Here is a 21,789-nt window from a genome sequence, read left to right on the forward strand (position 1 = left end):
TAAATACACTCAACTACCTTTTCTCACTCCTATTTAAATATCCATCTTTCTTTATCTCTCTACTTTAATACTTACACCCACCTTTTATCTCTTCAATTAAACACTTTAACCAATAACTCCTAAAATCTCATGCCGGCTAAGCAATGTATCATCTTAGCTGGGACGGAGGGAGGAATAGATATAGAAAGAAAAATACGTTAGTAGAAAATAAGTCTCACCTCGTTAGAGAAAGAAATATCCTAAATATAAAGTTTTAACTTTTAAAGAACGGGCAAGAAAAAGAGTTTCTGTTTTTAGGGACTTATGGAGCATTTCATCGTTGTATAGTTAATTTTATGTTTCAGGTTTGTTTAGATTAGATTTAGATGTCTGCTTTCTTTTTTCTTTTTTTTAGGATGCTTGTTTTAAACCATAAATATATATGATATTTGGATTCGAAAAATAATATTCTCTCGTCTCATAATAGTATCACATTTCCTTTTTTTTAAAAAGGTCTCTTTTACAAAAACATAAATATAATATTTTCTCTTAAAATCCGTGTCGATATTAAACGTAACTCCTATTGTGGGACGGAGTTAATATTAATTTAGTGCCAATATCCACTTTTTAGATTTTGAGTTTAACAAAACCTCATATTAAAATATTAAAGACATAAATTTGGCTTATCAAAGATATATGGAGTTTATGCATGGTTGAGTAATAACATAGGTATCATTGTATAATTATAAAAAAATAATAAACGTACATACAACACATAAAACTTATTTACACTAAAATACATTATGTTTAGCAATAAGAATGTAGGAGTAGTATATTTATGCACTCGCATATATATAATAGAATTAATTAAGATGGAAAAGGTACCGAGTATAAGAAGGCATCAATTAAAGGATTTGTTTTGATATAGAATTCTTTTTTTTTTTTGGACTTTATGTATGTATTGAATACATAAATAAATAAATAACAGATTCGCATTAATTGTTTAATTCTGATCGCGTTACCATGACTAATTTTTCTCTTAACTCATTAACTCATCTAAAGCTCATGGTTGTTGATTAGGAACTCCGAAAAACTTAATATGAGTTGTAATTTCAAAAATTTTGTGATATTATAAAAATACTTAATCAATTATAAATGTAAATCGAAATATTGTCCAAAATCTGTAACTTTTCTTACGATCATAAATGTTGACATCTTGTTCGCGAGAATTATGAAATTTCTATTTTTAAAATTTCTCAAGATTAATGTTTCCATCAAAATCGATTATAACGTGCGTCTTCTTTCATTGTTTGATTTGGGGAGTTATGGTAAAATTGTTTTATTTGTAAATTTATTTTTCGTTTTCTTCAAAATCTACTTGGATTGGTCTGCTAATTGAATATCTTGGAACTACATATACTTTCGTTTGAGATAATTTATTAGAACTTACCTAATTAAAAGATTCAAGTATATCCGCGTTGAGTTATTAAAATCTATCTCTCCCATGATTAACAAATAAATTAAATCTTTAAATATAAATCCTAGGACTCCTTTTTTACATGTGCACTATTTAACTCTCCATTGAATAATATCTAGGTTTTTAGATCCTTGTTCAAATTTTCACGGTTTGCATCAATGGCCGGAAAAGGGGAAGGCGATGAGAAGGTGCGGAATGTGGTTGTTTCGGATGTTACTCCTTTGTCTCTTGGTATCGGAATGAATGACGGTCAGATGTCCGTATACATTCCAAGGAACACACCAATGCCAGCAAGGAAGGAGAAAATCATAAAGACGGTTAAAGACAATCAGACGAGTGCAATGTTTGCTATTTACGAGGGCGAAAGAAGCAAGGCGACCGAGAACAATATGGTAGGCCAATTCTGGCTCAAAGGCATTCCAGCAGCGCCCAGAGGCGCTGCTGAAATCAAAGTGTGCTTCGGCATTGATGAGAATGGCGTCATCAATGTGTCAGCGGAGCACTTAGGGCGTGGAGTGAAGAACAGCATCACCATCGCCAACGACAAGGGCAGGCTGTCTAAGAAAGAAATCGAGAGGATGATTGGGGATGCGGAGAAGTACAAGAGGGAGGACGAGGAGTATAGGAGGAAGGCTTATATGAGGAATGTTTTGGAGAACTACGCCTACGACATGAGGGACACCACCAGATCTGGAGGAGGGAGGATTGGAGCGGGCGAGAAGGAGAAGATAGAGAAGGCTTTCGCGTCTACTATGATATGGTTGAGGTTGCACAAAGCCGCAGAGGCAGAGGCAGAGTGTTTCAATGAGAAGATAAAGGAGCTTAGGAGGATTTACTTGCCCATTGTTGTGAAGATATACCTCAGTCCTAGCAAGCAGAAGTTTGTTACTATTAAGAAGTGGATTAAGAGTTTAAGTAAATGCTTGGCTAAGTAGTAATGGAATTTACTCAAATGATATGTACACTTGTTTGTTTTGAAATTATTAAGATTTAAATGCAATAATATTGTTAAATGAGTAATGATAATGCGAAAAATCCTTAATTACATAAAGAAAGCAATAGAAGGATACAAAATTTATAATGAACTAGGCTCTTTGTGTCTTTCTCAGCCAACTTAACCATTTGAGCTACAGTAGTTCTCTTTTCATTAACCATAATTAAATATAGTCCTTAAAGTATATATTCTGCATCTTTTATTTTCCGTATTTCACTTTCTATTTTTGATGACAAAGCAACGGTGAAATTTTGGGTCCGAATTTCTTTGAAGAAGGCTATAAAGTATTGAAGATGAGTGATAAGAGAGGAGCAAAATATTTCATTGGGAGTGACAAATTTTGTGACGTATCAGATTGGGCCGGTTTAGTTTTGATAAGTCCATTGGCCCAATCTACCATTTCGGCTAGGCCCATTTGACTATCCAAGTAATAAGTTATGTACTACCTCCGTCCCCCAAAATTTGCTACACTTTGACCCGACACGGATTTTAAGAAATGTAATGGAAAGTGAGTTGAAAAAGTTGATGGGATGTGGGTCCTACTTTTAAAGTATTAGTTTTATAATAAAATGTGAGTAGGAATGAGTTAGTGGAATATGAGGTCCACTACCAAAAATGGTAAAAGTGAAGTGTATCAAATTTTCAGGGACGGACCGAAATAGTAATGTGTATCAAATTTTCAGGGACGGAGGTAGTATATATTAGTCCAGCATTGTTTTTACGTGTTTTTCTAGAGAAATTACTATCGACATACTACTTGTTTATAAAAATGATAAGAATATAATGGTGTAAGGTTTAGTATCATTCACAAACAGGCATAAAATTTTATGAATATAAATGAAGTTGCAAGAATTCAAAAGGTATAGTAGATCTACTACTCCTTCCGTATTACTACCTCCGTCCACGAAAATTCGTCCCGGTTTGACCGGGCACGGGTTTTAAGAAATGTAATGGAAAGTGAGTTGAAAAAGTTAGTGGATTGTGGGTCCTACTTTTATATATTAGTTTTATAATAAAATTTGAGTAGGAATGAGTTAGTGGAATGTGGGGTCCACTACCAAATATAGTAAAAGTGAAATGGGACAAATTTTGGGGGACGGACGGAAATGGAAAAGTGGTACAAATTTTCGTGGACGGAGGTAGTAAAAAATAGACACATTTGAAAAGGCACGGATGGTTTTAATGCACAATTGATAAATAAGTGAGAAGAATTGGTAAAGTAAAAGAGAGGATAAGAAAAATTACTAAAACAAGAGAGAAAGAGAAAAAGTAGTGAAAATATAGTTAGTTGATTGTGGGGTCCATGTCCTAAAATAGAAAGATTCTAAAATTTCTATTTTTAAGGAACAATCCAAAATAAAAATAATTGCTATTTTTAAAAAACGGAGGGAGTACTATGTATTACGGCGATATCTATGTAAATATATGCGTGTCGTATTTTACTTTAGAGTGTTAACAAAATATTTCCATGTGTTATAGTTGCTTTGAATAATTATTTATGTTTGAATTTTCTATATCTGACTTAGAAATACATGTATTATGTAACCTTTTACTTTCCGAATGATTTTGATTCCAGGTACAAAATATTTACTTTTCGATATGATTTTGACTTTGATTCCATGTACAAAATATTTATCTAACCAGTTGAGAAATTTTGAAACTTAATGCTAATTTTTTATTCAAATTTTGAAAGGTGCAGGATAAATTAAAATTTGATCGAATTCCGTGATTTGCAGACAATTAACTACTCCCTCCATCCTATAGAAATAGGTCACTTAGGATTGACGGGTATTAATGTATAATTGGTAAAGTGAGACGGAAGAAGAAAAAATAGGTCACTTAGGATTGACACAGGTATTAATGTATAATTTGATACACTTTGACCCGGCACGGGTTTTAAGAAATCTAATAGAAAGTGAGTTGAAAAAGTTGGTGGGATGTGGGTCCTACTTTTAAAGTATTAGTTTTATAATAAAATGTGAGTAGAAATGAGTTAGTGAAATATAAAGTCCACTACCAAAAATGGTAAAAGTGAAATAGGACAAATTATGTGGGACAGCCTGAAATGGAATACTGCGTCGAATTATCTGGGATGAAGGGAGTAAATTTCAGCACCAGCTTTTTTAAGTTTCTTATTCTGTCACTAAACAACCCTGAGGTATAACCACTTTCCGATGGCGTTGTGAGTGCTCTTATCAATATATATACACTAAGGTTGAAATAAGATATTCCCCATATCCCATATAAATAGGCTATTTTTTTTCATCTCTCCCATATAAATAGTCCATATCCATTTTTGGTAATATTTTTTTCATTCTCTTTTACTTTATTATTTATGGACCTATCATCCACTATACAATTTCGATTAAAACCTATGTTAATCCTAAATGGACTGTTTCTATGGGGCAGAGGGAGTATATAAGTTACTATCTTCGACGCACAATAAGAGTCACATTTTATCATTTCGGTCTTTTCCACAATAAGAATCACATTTCACTTTTACCATGAATGGCAAGTAGGACCCACACATCACTAACTTATTCATCTCACTTTTCTTTACATTTTTTATATCCCGGACCTACATAAAATGTGACTCCTATTATGAGACGGATGTAGTATATGACTATGATAATAAAGAATAAATTCCGTATACTCTAAAGTAAAAAGAGGAAAGAAAGATGAAACTAACAAAATAGATGAAATTATAATTAAAAATATAGGAGTATTAAAACAGACGAAAATAAACTATAGTCAAAGCCAATATCGTGGAGTAACACATAAGTCTTAAACCAAACAACCTGGAAATCATCACACAAATACAAATACTGGTATGAAGTAAAGGTAGACAGTCTGGAAACGGTCCAGACCATGTGATCCTGCGAATCGTCACTTTTCATTCTTAATTCATCTCGGCGATGATGGTATTGAAAACAGTCTCAAGCTCTTTCATCATGTTTTCATAATCAGCAACCTCTGCATGTTTGTTGGACTCCAACCACTTCTTAAAAGACTCGAAAGCATCCTCCATCTTCTGCTTGTGTTTTGATTCGAGCTTGGCTGCACTTCTAATGGCGTTTCTCGTTTTGTAGGCGTAGTCCTCCAAGTTAGACCTGGCCTTAACCTTCTCCCTGAACTCCTCATCCTCCTCCTTGTACTTCGTTGCGTCCCGAATCATCCTTTCGATTTCTTTATTAGACAGTCTGCCCTTGTCGTTAGTGATGGTAATGGTGTTCTCCATTCCAGTCTCTATGTGCTCCGCTGACACACTCAAGATACCATTCTCATCGATTCCGAAGTGCACTTTGAATTCAATATCACATCTGGGCGCTGTTGGTAGGCCTTCGAGTCTGGATTCACTTAGCAGGTTATTGTCTGTTGCCTTGCTTCTTTCGTCCTCATACACCGGCTCACATACTAACGTCCGATCTCCATCAACTTCACCACTCAAATTGGCTGCCAACACTGCTGCACTATAAGCCACAACTTCGCCTGGATTAATGGTCTTGCGCACCTCTTTCCCATTAAAAAAATTCTCCAACATCTCCTGCAGCTTCGGAATTCTACTCGACCCCCCCATCAGAAACACTTCATGGACACTGCTTATCTCCATCTTTGCATCACTCACGCATTTCTTAACCTGATACATACATTTTTCGAATAAATCCATGTTTAGGCCCTCAAATGTAAGACGACTTATAGTCGAAAACAGACCAATCCCATCCATCAATGATTCAATCTTAATTTGGGCCTCGGTAGCAGAGGAAAGATCCCTCCTGGCTCTTTCACAAGCCTCCCTCAATCTACTCATAACTGTTGGATTCCTACTAATATTCTTACCAGTCTTGCTTTTAAACTCTTTCATGAAGTAATTCATCATCCTGTTGTCCATGTCCTGGCCTCCGAGATGAGTATCACCAGCGATAGCCTTCACTTCAATGTCATTTGCCACAATCTTGACCACAGACACATTGAGCGTGCCACCACCAAGGTCGAAAATCAGCACATTCTTTGCCACAGAGCGAGTATCCCCATTAACATGACCATACGAAATGGCTGCATCAGTAGGATCATTAATGATCCTCATAACGTTAAGGTCGGCAATGGCTCCAACGGCCATTGTTTGATTGCAATGAGTCTCATGCTCATCCATCTTGTTTTTATTATCAGCAACCTCTGCATGTTTGTTGGGATCCCGCCTCGTTTTCAAATACTCGTAAGCATCCTCCGTTTTCTTGGCTACATTTCTAAGACCGTCTTTCACTTTGTTGGCGCAGTCCCAGTTAGACCTAGTATTAACCTTCTCCCTAGGCTCCTCATCCTTAAACTTGTTCATCTTCTCTATTTCTTTCCCAGACCGCCTGCCCTTTCCTGTGTAGTTGGTTATGCTGATGTTGTTCTTCACTCCAGTCTTTGTGTGTTCCGCTGACACATTCAAGATACCATTCTCATCAATGTCGAAGCAAACTTTGATTTTAGCAACACCTCTGGGCGCTGCAGGAATGCCTTTGAGTTTGAATTCACCTAGCAGATTGTTATCTGTTGCCTTGCTACTTTCACCCTCATACACCAAAAACGACACAGTGGTCTGGTTGTCTTCTGCCGTGCGATAAGTATCCACCCGCCTAGTTGGGATTAGTGTATTCCTTGGAATACATAACATCTGATCTCCATCAACTTCAATACAAAGGGACAATGGAGTAACTTCGAAAAGAATGAGCTTTTGCACATTGTCATTGCCTTCACCACTCAACTTGGCTGCCAGCACTGCCGCACCATGAGCCACAGCTTCATCTGTATTAATGGTCTTGCGCACCTCTTTCCTATTAAAAAACTCCTTCAACATCTCCTGCAGCTTCGGAATTCTACTCGACCCCCCCATTAGCAACACCTCATCAACCTCGCTCTTCTCCATCTTTGCATCACTCACGCATTTCTTAACCTGCTCTATACATTTGCTGAATAAATCCATGTTGAGTTTCTCAAATGTAACACGACTAATAGTCGAAAACAGATCAATCCCATCTATCAATGATTCAATCTCAATTGGGGTTTCGAAAGCAGAGGAAAGACCCCTCTTCGCTCTTTCACAAGCATTCCTCAATTTGCTCATAGCTTTTGGATTCCCACTAATATCCTTTTTATTCTTCCTTTCAAACTCTTCCCTGAAGTGATTCACCATCCTGTTGTCTATGTCCCGGCCTCCGAGATGAGTATCCCCAGCGATAGCCTTTACTTCAATGTCATTTGCCACAATCTTGATCACAGACACATCGAGCGTGCCACCACCAAGGTCGAAAATGAGCACATTCTTTGCCACAGAGCGAGTACCCCCATTATCAAGACCATACGCAATGGCTGCAGCAGTAGGATCACTAATGATCCTCATAACGTTAAGGCCGGCAATGGTTCCGGCATCCTTGGTGGCCTGACGCTGAGAGTCATTGAAATAAGCTGGCACAGAAACAACTGCATCTGTGATAGTTGTTCCAAGATATGCCTCAGCGATATCCTTCATCTTAGAAAGCACCATTGAGGAGATTTCCTCAGCTGAAAACTGTTTCTCCTCCCCTTTGTAGCTAACAACAATCATAGGCTTGTCAGTAGCATCAGTAATGACCTTGAATGGCCAAATTGCCATGTCACTCTGAACAATTGGGTCACTGAATTTACGACCGATCAACCTCTTTGCATCTGTGTAAGAAATAATTGAATTGGATAGAGATGAGAAAACAACAATGTTAATAGCGCAGAACAAACGTAACATAAAACCAATGAAATAAAATTGTCGTCGGATTGGATTAGTAGCATCTGCTTCAAACACATCACACTTATTCAATGCTAATTTAACATTGATAAAAAACTATCGTTCCTCATACATATATACCACTCTATAAAAAAGTCAATATTGAACTTTATTAGAAATGAAATATTCATGATTTCATCCTCTTAAAAGTGAGAATTTAGCACATCCTTTCACGGGTGGGCCAGAATGAACATGGACTTCCACGCGTGGGTTAGACAAGATAGGAGATCTATTATCGATATGGGACGGAAAATGAACATCCGTCGAGCCCACCCAAAGGGTGTTAAGATATGCCAGATTCCACCAAGTATACAAATGGAACCTAGCCATACATGTCCTCTGATATATCTTCTAAATCGTCCACACTAACAAATCCATCCTCCTGCCCAAAAGAGGATTTTAGTAAATAACCAAATATGATACTTGGGCTAAGGGTCAAGTTGGTAATTTTTCTTACATCTCCCCCTCCCGGAGCCCAAGTATCATATACGCCCACAAAATAAAGAGCTTTGAAGACTAGAAGAAAAGCTCCCAGACCTAACAAGATTAAGTGAATACCTAAAATTGTGGTCATTTTATTTTTATCATACTTCCACTCGTGAGGTAGACAAGAAGGTGGGCCGGATTAAAAAATCAGGCGGAATGAATATCGAATATCCACTTGTTCGATAGCCAAGCGTGTAGGTCAGAATGAACATGGACTTCCACTCATGAGGTAGATAAGCGTGTAGGTCGGAATGAACATGAGACTTCAACACGTGGGTGATAAACTCATTATTTTGTAGTTTTTTATTTATAGATTGACAGGGATGTGATCATATCATAACCCATATTTATGGTGATAACCTAATAATCCTCATTTTATGGACGAAAAATATCATTTTATGGAATAAAAGTATCATTTTATGCATGTTGAAAAAATATCATTTTATAGTGTATAAATATCATTTTTAGTAAAATGATACTTTTGACCCATAAAATGATAGGGTTATTAGGTTATCACATACATATGAGTAATGATATGATCGCACCCCTAGATTGACATATATATTGTCGAATTTAATAGCTTGAAACCTTGAAGTCTATTTTTTTGACAATCATGAAACAATTGTTAAATGACGAGTTTGTTGAGTATATGTTAGAGCATCAGCAATGGCGGATGTCACACCGACGTCGGACCGGCGTACCCATCGTCCGTGCGGGACGTCCACTATTAGGTCGGGAGAGATGGACGCGGACGTCCCCGGCAGACGAGCGGTATCCGCAGGCAACCGTTAACGTCCGTCGGGACGTCCGCCATTGCGGTGCCACGACGGACGTCCCGATTTTCTATTTTTTTTAAAACTATATACATACGGCTCGTTGAACTTCATTTCATTCGCACCACTTGTATTAACGAGTTTCTTTTCTCTCTCTCTATGTTTCTATCGGTATATCCAAAATGGCTAGTGGTGATGGTAGTGGTAGTGGTGCGAGTGGCAGTGGTTCGGGTGGTAGTGCTGACAAGGGGGAAAATTAATGAAGAGGTGCGGGCTTATTTAGAAGGAGACTACGGTTTTAAGTTGCAATCTACACGTTGTGTGCTACGGGAGAATGCATGTTTTTATATTTTTGATAGCTTAATAATTCTTGAGACTTGCTAATCTAGATTTTTTTAAAATTTAATTTTGTTTTCGAGCTTAATTTGTGTTTGTGTTCTTTGTGAATAAGAGGACATACACGTTGTTTCTAGAGGAATATTAGAGTCCATTAATTCGAAGCTCTTTTGGTTCTTATAGATAAATCTTGAAATGCAAAAGTGTTTTGCTTTGGGCTGAGATATGTTGTGTTATACTCCTTCCGTCCCGGCTAAGATGACACATTGCTTAGCCGGCATGGGTTTTAGGAGTTATTGGTTAAAGTGTTTAATTGGAGAGAGAAAAGGTGGATGTAAGTATTAAAGTAGAGAGATAAAGAAAGATGAATATTTTAATAAGAGTAAGAAAAAGTGGTTGAGTGTATTAAATGAAGAGAGAAAGTTTCCAAAAAAGGAAATGTGTCATCTTCGTTGGGACAAACTAAAAAGGAAAACGTGTCATCTTAAGCGGGACGGAGGGAGTACTTGTTTATCTTGAGATATGAATGTCTTTAAATGTGATAGTTTTTTTATCTATGGGATGATTAAGTGTGTTGTGAACTTAGAGTGCCTAAAATGTAAGCCTAGTTGACCGCGCGAACCGTAATTCTAAGTTGAAAACTTACCCATTGCTTTTCCGAGCAATGAAAACGTACGAGAATCTAAAAATATGGGGCGAAAGAACGAGGCAAGGGGATCGAGAGTGGAAATGGAGGTCAATGGACAATTAAACTTTTCTATTTCTTGGAATTGCGCGAAACGTTGGAACAAGCTTAATTTGTGAACCATTTTACTATTTCTTATCATTTCCTTGAACGATGAGAACAAAAAGAATACGAGGAAGATCTCAAGAAGAGAAAGATACCAAAGACGAGGTGATGTTCAAACGCGGAAGAGGGTACAAGACGAGAAGAGATGATGCTAAGCGAGGTAGCTATGCAATGACAAGAGATCGTATTCGCAATTTAAATTAGTATAGTGTAATCTTGCGTAAACTAGAACGTGGCGGCATGACGGAGATGATCTTGATACCCTGCTGAGGAGCGCGAGGATGATTACAATGTTTTATGAGAATAATGTTGGTGACGTGACAAGAATACGAGGATGATACTACTTTCAACAAAAGTTATTAATTTTAACGATACGAGGAGGTTACTTTGAAATTGGAAGACGAGATGATGGAGAAATATTATATTGAGGATGTAAGCAAATTTCGGGACGAAATTTTTGTTAAGATGGGTAGATTGTAACACCCCGATTTTTTTCTACCTTTATATTTGTCATCGAAATGACATCGTTGTGCATCTGAATTTTTTTCTCTTTAATTTCTTTCGTCGAGAGAATGACTTTACATTTTGGGCTGAAACAATTATTCTTTCATAGCCCAATTTGAAACCCTTTGTTATGAGCCCAAGACATTTATCAATTTTTCAACTTTGAGCCCACTTTGAATATGCAAGAATTAAACGTGAGATTACTCTCACCCAATTTGTGTTCCATAAAATCCGCTTCTGATCGGTTTCTACCTCCCCATGATCTCATGCAATCTGTTTATACCTATACATATCTCTCTCCATGACTCCACGTTTAATCAGATTCAATCAATTCCAAGAAAAATCAGAGAGTTAGAAATTAGAGAAAGAGAGATGGTAGGCGTTGTGTTTGAGAGAATTGGATGGAGGGAGAAGAGATGACGACGGAGTGGTCCACGGGCTCAGCGACGGCGGGGTGCATACGGAGCCAAAGGCGGCGCGGCGCCAGCTCTGTGCTGGCAGCAGCGACGACGGCTGCACGGCGGCGATTGGTTCAGACGGAGAGGCGACGGCGCTGCAATTTGGAGCGTGGTGCAGCGGCGCAATGGCGACGAGTACAGATCGGAGAAATTGAGAGATGATGAAGGAGGGACGCGAGTTCTCTTTCAATTTTGGATCAGAGATGTCGATAAATCTGAGAGAGAGGTACGCCATGTGTAGCAGCACTGATAGAATAAAGCGAGAGAGAGAACGGAGAGTGAACCGGAAATGGAGAGAGAGATCGGCTACGCAGCGGGTGGCGCGATGGTCTGCGTGTAGGCGACGAACACGGAGAGAACGGCGATGGCAGCAGCCCTGTGTGGAGGAGCTGCTCAACGGAGAGCTGTAGAAGAGTGAGCAGAGAGGGGAAGACGTTCAGCGACGCTGCGTCTAACCAAGGAGAGAGAGTAAGGAGTGCGGGCTGCCGGCGATGGAGATCGAGCAGCAGCGTATCTGTCGGTATACAGTGACAGCAGCAACGGTGGGGGCCAGTAGCGGCTGTTCTCGTCAGCCCCGACGATGGAAGTACCAGCAGGCAGTAGGAGACGGTGCTGATTAGTGACAGAAAGAGAGATGAGAAAGATGAGAGCTGATTTGGAGGTTTGATAGAGAGAGATCGAGAAGAAGAGAGAAAGACATAGAGCTGAAGAAGAGGGAGAAGCCAGACGGAGGGGGAGCTGAGTGAAATGAGAAGCAAGGGGACTTAAAATCCCATTTTGGGAGTTCACTGATCGTAAGGCCTATTGTTTGAGATGGATTGGAGCTAACCTAGTCTTTGGGCCGGAGTGTATTAAATCAATGGGTGGCTTCACGCACGTTTTTCGAGAACGGAATGGAACGCAAATTACGGTGTTAAACGAACGAGGTGGGCTTTATTTTTAAATAAGGGCAGTGCCCTAAGTATATTTTTATGTAAAAATGAATATTTGTCATGCCGTGTTTTGTTTTATCTATGGAACCTATCTTATGTGGCTTTTGCCATCTATGGATAATCGAATTCGGGTCTGACTAGGGCCTGAGTCCCTACTCAGGCTAGTGTACACCAATGGGGATCGTGAGCCGTCTTTTGGGTCGGCCGGTCTAGTGACTTGGAATATGGCCACATTCCTTGTTATCAATGGATCAGATATGGTAGACATCTATGGGAAAATGGTTGATCAACCGACTTTTATAATGGAAATGATTTTAGTGTCTCGGGCATTTTCAAAGTTAAAACCCCGAGGGCACTCAATGGTGGCATAATAAATACTTTTTATAAAATATTTTCGGCATGAGTCCACTGAGTGCATCAAGTACTCAGCCCTGGATTTCTTTTTTTAAAAATGTGCAGGTTGAGCTATGACGAGCGCGGTGGGTGTTGAGCATAAAAGTGAAGAAGATAATAAATAAAAGATTCTGAATATATTATGTCTTCATACATAGTATAATTCTTCTCTCGAATGCTTCCGCTGAATGTTGTTTCTTTTGAATTCATTCATTGATGAGATATTGTTAATTTAAGGCTAGAAGGAGACTTCAGTTTTAAGTTGCAATCTACAAATTGTGAGGAGGCAAGATTTGACTTTCCTGATAGCATTTTATGAATGAATGTTGATTGTACCACACTAATCGGGAGATTGGTAGTTTAATTTGATGGAGGAGAATTTAACACCTTAACCAACGATACTCGAGAGATTTGAGCTTATTAGCACTTGTTCATTAAATTATGGAAGGAGAATCTATAAACTGAGGAAATTGATTGAACTTATATGTGTTTTCGAATCCATAGGATTATGCTTCAACTGTTCTTTTATTTGCTTATGCTCAAAATCTTAGTGAGTTAGGAAACAAATTCTTTTATTTATGTAGATAGTGAAAACAATTGAGTTGTAGTAATTTGGTTTAATTCATTAGGCAATATTGTTGGGTATAGATCTAATCGAAATAGGGATCGCTCTTATGCTATATTACAAATGAGCCACTCAGTCCTTTAAAAAATCTCGTAAGGGGAAGGGTTAATATTGGATAAAATTTAGAGAGATTTTAACAAAGCACAATCCTTTTACTACATCTAGAGAAAGGTTTTATTGGGTAAGGGGCTTAGGGCTCCCAACTTGTGTAAAAAAGACCCATATTGTATTTGCTCATTTATTTACTTATATGGGTCGATGGAAAACTTATAAATACTCCCTCCGTCCCTGAATAGGAGTCCCATTTTTACATTTTGGTCCGTCCACGAATAGGAATTCCGGTTCTTAATCACTATAAAGGGTAAGTAGACCCCACATTCTACTAATTCATTCCACTCACATATCATTTAAAACTAATATATACTAGTGGGACTCATATTTCACTAACTTTATTCCACCTACATTCCTTAACATTTCTTAAAACCAGTGCCAGAAAGAAATGAGACTCCTATTGGGACAGAGAAAGGGAAGAGAGAAAAACGTGTTGATGGAAAGTTGAGAGAGAAGAGTGTTCTCCCAAGTTTCTGCATTGCAAAGTCTCGGTTATTTTTCCTGATAGGAGGTCCAAACGTTGTCTGATCCACTTGAAATTTTAACTAGAGGTATAAGACTCGTAGCTCTTCATTCTGACTGAAGAAAATTAAATCTGAACGGTTAGATCTTCACTTATAAATTTCTGAATGTGACTGCAGTTTCTTGAGGATGTTTATTTCATATTTTTTAAATTGTATTGATTATCTATTCCCTTCATTATGTTGTTAAGGATTAGATATCATTGTAACTTCTTGGTTGTATTCTCTCCTCGGTTATAGTGGATTTGATAGATCGGTGGGTCTCGTGGTTTTTATCTCTTCACATTGAAGAGACTTTTGTGTTGATATTTTCTATTATCGCTTCTCATTATCATAGGTGCTATTATATTCTGCACCTATCATATTCTTGCAACTGGGGATGTTTGTTTATCCGTTGCGGCCATTCCTCCCAACAGGTTTACCTCTCCTAATATCTATATCTGACGAACAGAACAAACACAATATGATGACAGCGATGGAAAATAGAAGAGAAATCTGACCGAAAACAGTGTTCAAGGGATTATAGGCGAATTGAGTCTTGGCGGCGTCACCAATGAGCCGATGGGAGTCGGTGAAAGCGACGTGAGACGGCGTGGTGCGGTTGCCCTGTTCGTTTGGTATAATCTCAATGCGGTTGTTCTTCCACGCAGCCACACACGAATATGACGTCCCCAAATCAATCCCAATAGACCGCCCTTTCCCCTTTTCCGCCATTAATGATTCTAAAACAGAGCTGCAGTAAAAAATAAAACAGAAATATCAAAACGAGTGCTACAAATGGCTGTCGTGAAAATTTCAAGAGGTACATAATACCGAGAGCCGCTCGGTGAGAATGGCATCCTAGGAATCGTTGTGGATGTTCCAACAAGTGTGTTTTGGAAATTGGATAAATGAATTGAGAATAGCTCTATAAATTAGAGAAAAAGTAGAGGGAACATGTCGCCTGCCATACCATTATCCTGTTTAAAAAGTACAACTAGTGAGTAAATTTTTTTAATGAACAATAACGTTGGTGAATAAATTTTTAAAATAATAGAGTAATTCTAAATCTCAAATGTTTTCATATAAATGTAAATGCAAATATGCGGAAATTACCGATTCATTAGTACTCCCTCCGTTGTACTCCCTCTGTCCCACTTTAAGAGTCCCGGTTTACTATTTTTAGGTATCCCACTTTAAGAGTCCCGGTTGAAATATTTCATAATTGGTAATAGGCCTCACATTCCACTCACCTTTTTCCACTCACATATTATTATAAAACTAATTAATTATAAAACTAGGACTCACATTCCACTTTCTTTTTTTCACCAACTTTGTTTTATATTTCTTAAAACTCGTGTCTAACTCAACCGGGACTCCAAAAGTGGGACGGAGGGAATATTAAAGATGACTCATTTTCTTTTTGGTTTGTCCCAATTAGGATGATCCATTACTTAAAATAAAAACACATTTATCTCTCTATTTTATTCCTTCTCTCTTACTTTACTCTCTCCACTCAACTCATAAAATAAAACTACATAAAATCTCGTGCCGTCCAAGGAAGCGGTCATCTTCCTTAGGTCGGAAGGGGGAGTAAGAGAAAGGGAGTCGATTTTAACCGTCTTTCTCAACCAATTAAATAAGTGATGTTATATTTCAGCACTTATCTCTATTTTCAGTTGTCTTACATTTATTGGGGTAGTAATTTTATTTTTCTATCTAAATAATATTAGAGCTGGACTTGAATCCAGAGGCGAATTAATAAAAATAAGATATTTCCATAAAATAAATATTAGTATTAGAGGATAGAGGAAAATGATCTATATAAAAATGCATCTTAATACAAAATTACATACCACATCGTAATCCTAGGTAGGCGATCTGATGGTTAATAATTAACCAAAAACACAGAAGATCATTATTAATTAGTTTTAAGTAATTTTATAAAATACGAATTAAAAGTTATTTTTAGATCATTTCGGGTCATCTTTACTAAAAATGACCTAAACATGCTCTCCGTACATTTTGGTTCTGCGTTTTGTATTTAAGGTCTCGTTTTGCATAGATCAAAATCCATATATAACATTTTTATAAAAAACTACTACTCCGTCCACAACAAGAGTCACATTTTGCTATTTCAGACTGTCCTATAATAAGAGTCACATTTTGCTATTTAAGTCTGTCCCACAATAACAATCACATTTTATCGTTATTATAAATGGTAAGTAGGTCTCACATTCCACTAACTCACTTCACTTATATTTTATTATAAAATTAATAAAAAAAGTGAATCACATTCTACGTAATCTTTTCTAATCCACTAGTTTTACATTTCTTAGAACTCGTACCTATACCATACATGAATCCTATTTTGGGACGAGGATAGTAACGTAACACTAAAATTGCATTTACCATTTCAAGCTTCAACTATTTAATTAGTCACTTGCAAAGTCTTGCGGAAAGAATAATTAATTGGTGATAGCTTCGGAATTGACATGCAAATTAATAAAATTAGTTAGTGATGTCAAATAGACTTAAAAAAGAAAAAACAAATAAGTCACCAAGCTCGATCGACCAATCACACAATAGCACCAAGTTGGACGGTTTCAAATTTCAATAATATAATTATAATTGCCCGGTGACTTATTTGTTTTTTTTTTTTTAAGCCTATTTGACATCACTAACTAATTTTATTAATTTGCATGTCAATTCCGAAGCTATCACCAATTAATTATTCTTTCCACAAGACTTTGCAAGTGACTAATTAAAGACTTTGCAAGTGACTAATTAAATAGATGAAGCTTGAAATGGTACATGCAATTTTAGTGTTACGTTACTGTCTTTTTCCCACGATAGGAGTTATGTATGGTATAGGTACGAGTTCTAAGAAATATAAAAATTAGTGAAATAGAAAAGTTAATATAGGATGAGACTCACTTTTTTATATTCGTGTTATAATAAAATGTAAGTGAAGTGAGTTAGTGGACTGTAAGATCTACTTATCATTTATGGTAAATGTAAAATGTGACTGTTATTGTAGGACAGACTGAAATAAAAAATGTGACTCTTATTATGGGACGAAGGTAGTAATTTTTTATAAAAATGTTATATGTGGATTTTGATCTATACAAAACTAGACCTTAAATATAAAACGCAGAACCAAAATGTACGGAGAGCATGTTTAGGTCATTTATAAGTTTATTTGTAGGTCATTTTTAGTAAACATGACCTGAAATGGTCTAAAAATAACCTTTAATTCAAATTTTATAAATGACCTAAAACTGATTAATAAAGATCTTCTGTGTTTTTGGTTAATTATTGACCATCAGATCACCTAATCCTAGGGTTACGATTTGGTCTGCATTTCGATATTAAGATGCATTTTTGTATTGATCATTGTCATATATGCTCTAATAGTAATACTACCTCTGTCCCTGAAAATTTGATACATATTACCATTTTGGTCCGTCCCTGAAAATTTGATACACTTCACTTTTACCATTTTTGGTAGTGGACTTCATATTCCACTAACTCATTCCTACTCACATTTTATTATAAAACTAATACTTTAAAAATAGGACCCACATCCCACCAACTTTTTCAACTCACTTTCCATTACATTTCTTAAAATCCGTGTCGGGTCAGAGTGTAGCAAATTTTGAGGGACGGAGGTAGTATTTAATTTATGGAAATATCTTATTTCTGTTAATTCGCCTCTAGATTTTAGTCCAGCTCTAATATTATGTAGATAGAGAAATAAAATTACTACCCTAATAAGTGTAAGACAACTGAAAATAGAGAAGTGCTGAAACATAACATCACTTGTTTAATTAGTCGAGAAAGACGGTTAAAATCGACTCCCTTTCTCTAACTATCTTAATCGGTCATTTCCGTATATTTGCATTTACATCTATAGGGATGGTATTCAAATTCTTTTCATATCTTTTGTCTTTTTTCCTTCTTAATTCTAGCCCCACAATCATTAGAAAAAATTAAACTAGTTGATTGGGGTATTTTAAAGAAATCTTATCCATTAACCAATGAGGTACCCGTACCACAATCATAGTCTGAATAAACAAATTGATACAATCGAATAGGAGTATTATGCAACACTTGGTCAAACTTCTCACTATAATCACCCTATCAATCACTAATATGCATTGAATCCTACAAAGTCAACATTTAATTTTTAGCTTTTCAATATTCTGTCCTTTTCACTAGTGTATGTAATCTCTCCGTCTCCTAACAGATATCACACTTCAGTGCACAAGATTTTAGGAGATATTATTTTGTGCTCCCTCCATTCTGAGGTAGTTGAGTCATTCATTTTTGCACTCGTTTAGAAAAAAATGATAATACATAGTTAAAAATGAGAGAGAATAAAGCATGAGAGAGAATACCTGAAGAGAAGAATCTTATCTACATTATTCTTTCTCTTACTATACTATTTCTTAACTTTAAATATTTATTACTCCTATCATTTTTTCAAAACGATTGTAGAAATTGAAATATCTCAACTACCATGGAACAAAGGGAATACTGTGGAAGTGATGAGACAAAATATAATTTTATAAAATATTACTCCCTCCGTCCCAGAGAAGTTGGCTCACTTTCCTTTTTAGTTTGTCCCACAAAAGATGTCACATTTCCCTTTTTGAAAAAAGTTCTCTCTCACATGAATATAAAAATTATATTTTCTCTCTCCATTTAACACACAAAATAAAACCTCCTAAAATCCCGTGCCATTTTCAAAGTATGCCAACTTCTCTGGGACGGAGGGAGTAATTTAAAAGAGAATTTAAAAAAAAAATAAAATTGTAACATTTTTTTTAGATAAACTAAAAAAGAAAAGTATTACGTATATTATGGATAATATGGGACAGAGAGTATTTAATTGCACAAAAATAAGACAGAAATGAGACGAGCACCAAATTGCCGGTTGTGGAAGTGGCAACATAATCAATCTAAAAGGTTTATTTTTAAAGGACCAGTGCTAAATTTTAAAATTACATGCAAGGTGGTGTTGGATCTAAACTCTAAAGTCTGCCTATTGGTAGTTATTACACCCCAAACGTTGATTGTGTCAATTTAGTGTCATTAATATTTCTCATATACTATTATTTTAACTTCTAAAATTTCAATTTGTATTCCAAAGTTATTATAAGTGGGTTTTTGAATGAATTTAACGTATAGAATATATTGTCACTTCTATTATTTATTATTGACCACCATTAGAGTTGATCAATTCAAAAGTAGGATATACTATAATTTCTTTAAAAAGTTGTTTCTGATTCCCGAAACCCATTTGTCTGTAATTTTACTTTTTCCGCCATGACATAAGAATAAGTCGACAGCATTTTCATGATTATTCGTCGAAACTCGAAAGGAACTAACAAGCTCAATACTCGGAAAATTAACAACTTAAAACTTAATTCGTGTCATTTAAATTTTAATGATGAATATATAAATAGATGGAGAGATCTGAATACACCGCTCCCCTTCTCCTAAGAATATAGAAATAAATTGCTAAAAAATATCATGAAATTTTAGTCAATTTCTTACCCATTTTGCAACTTTTTAAAAATTGTTAAAGATGGTACATGTATAATACTAATTAAATACATAATCAACTAAGTTCATTAAATGACATCGTTTAAGTAATCAAACAGTTTGTTTGCATAATATTTATCATCTGCACGATCATATATAATTTCTCCAAAATTATACTAAATTATTAAATAATTAAGAAAAATGTCAATATTCTGATATAATTATTTTTTTGAAATTATAAATATACCAAACACAAAATTTAGTTTTTCTTTTTTCAATTTGCCCTAAAAATGTCATTTTCAATTTCTTTACCTTGCCGATTTCTGGCTTCAGCCAATTACCTACTACAAAGTTTTCAGTGACTCGGTGTATATAATAATTAACTGACGACAGCTTCGGAGTTGAGAAAATTAATAATTCATGTCAACTACAACTACGCTTAATAAAGCTTTTTCTTATTAGTCTCACTTATGCAATTATAACTATTCGTTGAAATCGTCTATATATGTGTTTGCTCGATCGAGCTTATAAAAAATAAAGTGACCCTTCATTTGTTAGTAATTTTTTTCTCACAAAATCGATGACCGTTCCCTGTTTATATCTTACGGTCTATAGTGACTTAGTCCTATTCAGAATGTCCTAGAAACTAAATTCTATTATTAAAAAGTCTAATTATTTACGCTAGTAATATTTTTAAAATATTTACAACAATTTTGGATTGTTTAAAACTAAAAATTTTCTCTCACTTATTATCTCTTTTACAGCCCTTAATAATGAATTAAAACAACACTACTCCCTCCGTCCCATAGTAGATGTCACACTTTCTTTTTTAGTTTGTCGTACAAAATATATCACATTTCCTCTTTTGGAAAAAGTTCCCTCTCACATCAATTATTAAATTATATTTTCTCTCATCACTTAACACAAAATAACATCTCCTAAAGTCATATGTCATCTCCTAAGTGTGACATCTACTCTGAGACGGAGGGAGTAATTATTGTTGGTTATACACAGTGTTTCAAAAACTGGACCGGACCGGCCGGTTGGACTGGTTCGGTCGCGAACCGGTGCCTGTCCGGTCCGGTTGAGCATGTAAAACCGTTGGAATGTCGAGCCTTTTTGGACCGGTAAAACTGGGCGGTTTGGCCGGAAACCGCTAGCCGGTTTGACCGGTCAAGACAACAATTCCTACTTTTTTTTTTCCTTAAACTCGCCGGAAGCAACGCCGTCGGTTCACCCCTGCACCAACTTTGTTCCGCACAGAGCCCCCTACCCCCACAGGCCCACTGAACCCTACAATAGGTGAGGCCGAGGCAGATTCGTGGTGACGTATGCCCAAAAGAAAGAGCTTGAGGTATGTCATGCATGGAAGAAGAGGTGAAAGGGAGATGAAAAAATTCTGAAAATTGTGATTTCAATAGTTACTAAGACGTGGAAGGCGGTTTATCAGAATAGGAGTGGATGGTAGGTTGGCAGGTGCGTCAGTGGTTTGGAGGGGAGCTAGGATATTTTTATTTGGAAATTTATCATTTTTCTCACTTCTAATGCACCATTTATTTATTTTTAAATACTGATCTTATTGGTTTATTGATAAATTTTTAAACTTCTTTTAATAATAATAATAAGTTTATCTATATTTTAAACTTATAGTTTACTGGTAGTACATTTTAATTAATTATATATTTTTTAATATTTATAATAGTATTTTCGTTGGATCAGTGGTTCGACCGGTTGGACCAGTTGAACCGTGAACCAGTAGTCTCGTCGGTTCACTCACCGGTCCGGGTTTTAAAACATATCACTCTAATACTTCTTCCGTTTCTTAAAAATAACAACTCTTTTCTTTTTAGTCCGTTTCTTAAAAATAGCAACTTTCAAACTTTTCATTTTTGGAAATCTTTACACACTTATACATCAATTTATTTACCACTTATACCATTTACACTCTCTAATAGAGTGGATCCCATAATCCACTAACATTAATTCCATTACTTTTTTCTCTCCCTTTCTCCTACTTAACCAGTTTTTTCTTCATATCTCTTATTTTACCAATTTTTTTTTCTCTCTCTCTCTCTTTT

General features: G+C 36.1%; 2 protein-coding genes across 2 annotated transcripts; one reads left to right on the top strand and one right to left on the bottom strand.

Moving 5' to 3' along the window:
* Window positions 1-1,614: 1,614 nt before the first annotated feature.
* Window positions 1,615-2,391, top strand: LOC125224445 (heat shock 70 kDa protein-like). The gene has a single exon (XM_048127846.1). The coding sequence runs from the start codon at window positions 1,615-1,617 to the stop codon at window positions 2,389-2,391; it is 777 nt and encodes a 258-aa protein (XP_047983803.1).
* A 2,800-nt stretch (window positions 2,392-5,191) lies between these two features.
* Window positions 5,192-15,041, bottom strand: LOC125207815 (heat shock 70 kDa protein 18-like). Its single transcript, XM_048107316.1, has 3 exons — window positions 14,996-15,041; window positions 14,683-14,915; window positions 5,192-8,141 (listed from the first exon to the last, which is right to left on the bottom strand). Exons 1-3 carry the CDS (start codon window positions 15,019-15,021, stop codon window positions 5,350-5,352), a joined length of 3,051 nt encoding a protein of 1,016 aa, XP_047963273.1. The 5' UTR covers window positions 15,022-15,041; the 3' UTR covers window positions 5,192-5,349.
* Between the last annotated feature and the right edge of the window lie 6,748 nt (window positions 15,042-21,789).

This window comes from Salvia hispanica, chromosome 1 (assembly GCF_023119035.1).
Source record: "Salvia hispanica cultivar TCC Black 2014 chromosome 1, UniMelb_Shisp_WGS_1.0, whole genome shotgun sequence".
Classification (NCBI taxonomy): domain Eukaryota; kingdom Viridiplantae; phylum Streptophyta; class Magnoliopsida; order Lamiales; family Lamiaceae; genus Salvia; species Salvia hispanica.

Excerpts from the sequence above, each read along its gene's own strand:
- LOC125224445 (XM_048127846.1), top strand. The coding sequence starts at position 1,615 with ATGGCCGGAAAAGGGGAAGGCGATGAGAAGGTGCGGAATGTGGTTGTT.
- LOC125207815 (XM_048107316.1), bottom strand. The coding sequence starts at position 15,021 with ATGCCATTCTCACCGAGCGGCTCTCG. Across the intron at positions 14,916-14,995 it reads TTCTCACCGAGCGGCTCTCG|CTCTGTTTTAGAATCATTAA; the intron begins GTATTATGTACC and ends TTTTTACTGCAG. Across the intron at positions 8,142-14,682 it reads TCCCTTGAACACTGTTTTCG|ATGCAAAGAGGTTGATCGGT; the intron begins GTCAGATTTCTC and ends TTTCTTACACAG.